This window comes from Temnothorax curvispinosus, unplaced genomic scaffold (genome assembly GCF_003070985.1).
Source record: "Temnothorax curvispinosus isolate PA1 unplaced genomic scaffold, ASM307098v1 QBEX01002140.1, whole genome shotgun sequence".
NCBI lineage: Eukaryota > Metazoa > Arthropoda > Insecta > Hymenoptera > Formicidae > Temnothorax > Temnothorax curvispinosus.
In genome coordinates, this window is record NW_020211920.1 from 1 (window position 1) to 5,893 (window position 5,893).

The 5,893-nt window shown below is 58.4% G+C and overlaps 1 protein-coding gene across 1 annotated transcript; it reads left to right on the top strand.

Moving 5' to 3' along the window:
• Positions 1–4,416: 4,416 nt before the first annotated feature.
• On the top strand, positions 4,417–5,067 carry LOC112468830 (wiskott-Aldrich syndrome protein homolog 1-like). Its single transcript, XM_025038192.1, has one exon. The coding sequence runs from the start codon at positions 4,417–4,419 to the stop codon at positions 5,065–5,067; it is 651 nt and encodes a 216-aa protein (XP_024893960.1).
• Positions 5,068–5,893: the final 826 nt, after the last annotated feature.

A 5,893-nucleotide genomic window follows, 5' to 3' on the forward strand; every position in this document is an offset into this window, starting at 1 on the left:
CATGTATTCACGCGTAATTGAATAAATACTTTATTTTGTTGTATTATATTTTAACCGAGTCTTGTGTCTTCCTCCGCGCCTACTCCGAACCCTGACCAGCCGCGAGCTAACTCCGCGCTTCGGAAGCTAGGTTGTTTTATGGCGCCCGAACAGGGACCCGACCGAAAGGCTCAGGCACAAGACGCGGGTAAAATGAAGGCGTATTATTATCGGCTGTCCAAAGCCGAGCTAGTAAGCGAACTCCAGACCCTCGGGCTCGACACCGAGGGCACGCTCGAAGAGCTCCGCAACCGATTAAGCCAATTTATCGACGCCCATCCCGAGATGTTCCAGAAAACCGCGTTAGAGAACGACCCCCCGCCGCTTCTGACACTGACCGTGCCCGCCGCGACATCACCGGTGACCATAATTCCGGCCGACCGCCCGGCGCCCCCCGCATCCCCCACCACCCAGATCATGGACCAAATGCGAAAATGGGGACTACACTTTGAAGGAAAGGATCCCTGGGCGTTTCTCGAGCGCATCGACGAACTTCGCGCCGCGTACGAATTCTCGGACGAACACTGGCTCCGCGGATTGTCCGAACTCCTGCGAGGAGACGCGCTCCTCTGGTACCGTAACAACCGCGACGGATGGTTCGATTGGCACGACTTTATTGCGGACTTTAAGGAAACATTCCTACCGCGCCGGTACCGATTACAGCTCGTTAACGAGATCCGCGACCGTACGCAGCGGGACGGGGAGGCCTACATAAAATACGCGACACACCTACTCACGCTCATGCGACGGGCAGGGGGATACTCCACCGAGGAGCAGGTCGAGCAATTATACGAAAATTTGCACCCCGACTACCAGAGCCGCATCTGGCGAGGCGACGTTAATAGCCCTCGCGACCTCCAGCAGCGAGCCAGCGAATACGAAAGGCTTCAGCAAAATCGAAAGAAACGCGCTCCTACGAAAGCCGATCCCGCCGAAACGCCAATCGCCGCCGCCGCGTACAACCGACGGGAATGCTGCTGGAAATGCAAACAACGTGGACACACCCGATTCGATTGCCGTCGACCCGCGCGGAAATTCTGCTCTCAGTGCGGCAAGGACGGAGTTCTCACAAAGGACTGCCATCCCCCGCCGGGAAACGACGCCGGGACCGCGGAAACCCCGGCCGCCCCCCGGTCCTCGACGTAAAATTTTTTCCGCGGCCGCACCTCGACATCCAGGTAAACGGGAAACCACTTATGGCGCTACTCGATACAGAATCCGAAATCTCATTCATAAACGAGGACACCGCACGACTCGCGCAAAACCTGGGCTTCGCGATCATCCCCGACGAAGAGGAGGTGCAATTGGCCAACGGCCACCGCATCGTTCTCCCCGGCCGCGTCCGGCTACCCGTCCAAACCACGAGACGCACGATCTGGCATGACTTTTCAATCATGCCGAACCTAGCGAGCGCAGTACTCCTCGGAGTAGATTTTTGGGCAAAAGTCGGTCTCGCAGTGCCCGCGCCAGCCAAACCGATAACGCCGCCAACCACCCCCGGGACGGCCGCGACCGAAGGGATTGCACCACGCACACAGACCGAGGAAATACGGTTACGAAAATTCCTCGAGCAAGAATTACCGCTTTTCGAAACCCTCCGCGGGCCCACCGACCGCACGGCGCACGAGATCCGCCTGAAACCGACCGCCAGTCCGATCAAACAAAGATACCGGCCCCGTAACCCGGCCATGCAGGCCGTTATCGACAGCGAAGTCGAGAAAATGGAGCGAGACGGGGTAATCGAACGCTCCCACAGCGCCTGGAGCTCTCCCGTAGTCGTGGTTCGAAAAAAGGACGGCAGCTACCGATTTTGTATAGATTTCCGGAGGGTCAACGACGCGACCGAGCCCGACGCCTACCCACTGCCCCAGATTACCGCCACCCTCGATAAATTACGCGGCGCGAAATACCTTACCACGCTCGATCTGAAGAGCGGTTACTGGCAGATACCGCTCACGCCGTCCAGTCGACCCATCACCGCATTTACGGTACCCGGGAAGGGGCTCTTCCATTTCAAAGTAATGCCGTTCGGCCTGCACTCTGCCCCCGCCACGTTCCAACGACTTCTAGACTCCGTACTCGGACCCGAATTAGAACCCCACGTGTTCGTATACCTCGACGACATCATAATAATTAGCGCGACATTCGAAGAACATCTCCGAATCTTACGGAAAGTTTTCCGACGGCTTCGCGACGCGAACTTAAAGCTTAATCCGGCCAAATGCCGATTCTGCGTAGACCGACTACAATACCTAGGGCATATCGTCGACCGAGAAGGGATACGGACCGACCCCGAGAAAGTCAAAGCCGTCGCCCAGTGGCCGCGGCCACAAACCGTAAAGCAAATCCGACAATTCCTAGGCGTCGCCTCCTGGTACCGGCGATTTATACAAGACTTCGCGACCGTCGCCGCGCCCCTCACCGCGTTAACCCGCAAACACGCCCGGTGGGCATGGGGGCCCGAGGAAGAAAACGCATTCGAACAATTAAAGACGACCCTGACCACCGCGCCGGTTCTCGCTTGTCCGGATTTCACGCGTCGTTTTGTCCTGCAAACCGACGCCAGCACAACCGGAGTAGGGGCCGTACTAACGCAGAATTTCCCGGAGGGCGAACGAGTCATCGCATACGCAAGCCAAACTCTCAATCAGGCCGAACGAAACTACAGCGCGACCGAGCTCGAATGCCTAGCCGTAATATGGGGAATCCGCCGCATGCGGGACTATCTCGAGGGGTACCCATTCACCGTCCTCACGGACCACCAGTCGCTCCGGTGGTTGCAGAAACTCGACGCACCCACCGGGAGGCTGGGCCGGTGGGCATTCGAGCTCCAGCAATACGACCTAGAGATCCGCTACAGGAAGTAGTCCCTTAACCGGGTGGCAGACGCGCTATCTCGCCAGCCCACGACAGCCGCCGTTACCCCCCCGCCCCGCTGCCCCTGGTATCGCCGCACGTTGCGCGCCGTACAACACGCCCCGCGCGAATATCCGGACTACGAAATAAAGGAGGGAAAACTACTCCGTCACGTCCTCCACAGTCTCGATTTTAAAGAAACACCCGCCGACGAGCAATGGAAGGAGTGCGTAGCCAAAGACCACCGCCCCGAAATCCTATACCAGAATCACGACGCCCCCACGGCTGGACATCTCGGGATCGCGAAAACAATCGCCCGGATCGCGCAATACTATTATTGGCCCGGCATGTTTCGGAAAATAGCGCAGTACGTCCGAAACTGCTCAAAATGCTTAAAGCATAAAGTTGCGCAAACACGACCAGCCGGCACGCTACACGCCACTTCCGTCGTCCGCCCCTGGCAACAAGTCACGTTAGACTTAATAGGGCCGCTGCCGCGCTCAAAGGGAGGGCATACATGGCTCCTGACCATGCAGGACCGTTTTTCAAAATGGCTGGAGATGCGTCTTTTACGCCGCGCCACCGCGCCCGCCGTCACGACGAACATTGCCAAAGCAATACTGTACCGACACGGATGCCCCGAGGTAATCCTGTCAGATAATGGGACGCAGCTCCGGTCCGCGAAACTTGAAAAAATGCTAGCCGCACATCACGTGCGGCATGCATATACGCCCGTGCACGCGCCACATTGCAACCCGGTAGAACGAACGAACCGCGTAGTAAAGACAATGGTATCCCAATATGTGGACCAAAATCATCGAAATTGGGACGAGCGAATACCGGAGTTGCAATTTGCGTACAATACGGCGCGACACGAGGCAACCGGATACACCCCTGCATATCTTGTCTACGGTCGCGAGCCGGTATCCCCTCTCAATCAAGACGCGACGCCGCACCGAAAACCGCCGCACCGCCGCCCGACGAAAAGCGCCGACATCTCGAGGAGGCCTTCGAACTCGCGAGAATACATCTCGCACACGCGTTCCAGCGACAACAAAAATATTATAATCTCCGACGACGAGCGTGGACCCCAAAAATTGGAGACTGGGTATGGAAGCGTGAGTACCCACTCTCCAATAAAGCCGCAGCATTCAACGCAAAACTCGCGCCGAAATTCAGAGGCCCCCTCGAGGTGCGACGTATAGTATCCCCCGTAATTGTGGACCTGCGCGATAAGAGCGGCAAGTGGATCCGACATATCCACGTACAAGACTTGAAAGCCGCGCCGGAAACCCCCCCTCCAGGCGACGAGACCGGGGAAGAAAACGCCGAAACAAACAGCGAAAGCGACAACGAAACCGACGCCGAAAACACCAGCGACCCCGACAACGACACCGAGGACAACAGCGAATATTAAACATTGCCCTATATCCCCTCCCGGACACCCGCTAAATAAACAAAAAGTCGGCTATATAAACGAGCCCCGAAGTCAAAAGACACACTCGAGTCAAATTTCCCGAGATGGAGACAGCCACGACCGAGAAAAGCATCCTCGAGGAGATCGAGGAACTCCTCGCCGAGCCCGTCGCTTACGACCCGGCCTGCCCGGATTTCGGCACGACCTGGACGAAGCTGTTCAACACGGGATCCGCCGCCTCCGCTGCCGCCGCCGCCGAGGCCCCAAGACCCGCAGCAGCTCCGCCGCCACGTAAAAACGTGCCAACGGTCGGATGCATGGTCCAGAGGTCGGACCACCAGCACCGACGAAAAATGGAGTGGCTGACGACCCCGCCACCACCGAGGCCGGCCCGCCGCATCACGGCAGCAACATACTTGGCGCGCAAGACAATCGCCGCCAAGCCGACGCCACCGCCGATCGCACCACCGGCCATACCACCGGCGGAACCACCGGCCGCGCTACCAGCCGCACCGCCTGCCGCACCACCAGCCGCCGAGACGCAGGCACTCCGGCCCGTAGGCCCGCGGGAAACCCCGAAGATCCCTGTGCTTGTGGAGCCGGGCCACGTCATCTTGGTACCCCATGGAGCCGTCCACAACACACGGGAGTGGAAAACCACGGAGAGGGGCTACCGATGGCATGTCCGCTTCAACCACGAGGGGACCGTCCGGAAGATTCGGAAATTACCGGCAAAACCGAGGACCCGGACCTGAAGCGCCGAATTCGCGCTCTAAAAGGAGGGGGGTGATGTAACGATGCGCCCCGAAACGCATCATTCCCGGCGAGCATCAGCCGGATGCCGCCCGGCCGAACACCCGCCGGGCAAAACAAGGCACGGTGTGCCCTTTTTTAAACTATCCATTTCGCGTATCAGTCCGCAAACGGACTTAGCGCGGCAACCGACTCGGAGCGCCGAGCGGTGCCGAAAACGGCCGAGAGCCACCGAACGCAATCGCGGCGTCGGAGCGCCGTACTTCCCGAACGCTCCACCGCTCCATCCCGGCGCGCGCGATTGCCGTCGCGTATACCCCCGCTACGCCGACACGCCGCCGCGGACGTATATAAACCGAGCAATATTGCTAGGTTTTCAGATTCCGCCGTGAGCCAGCAAACCGATCCGACCGATTCTCCGCTGCTCACGAATCCCGAAATCCTCCAGTCGAAACAACCAGGAGGTAGAGAGTATTCTCTGTCTCTGCCGAGTGAAGAATCTAGGCGGTTGACTCGACTTTCCATTATACATATTTCGAACACCTGTGACACCGGAGTGAACCAGGGTAAGAGAGTTCTTCTCTTACTCGCCAAGGGTCTTGGCCACCCGGTGCCGCCTCCCGCCTACACGAATCAATGCGCCAGGAAATAGAGAGTACTTCTCTATCTCCGCTAAGGGTCTTAGCCGCTCGATATCACGTCCAATAGCGATCCAGCGCCCTATGCGCTCACTACCGCCGGTATCCAAATCTGCGCTACCGCGCCGAAATACCTCTGCGAGCCCGCACGCCCGCCGATCCGCGAAACTCCGCGATCTCCGTAAATCAT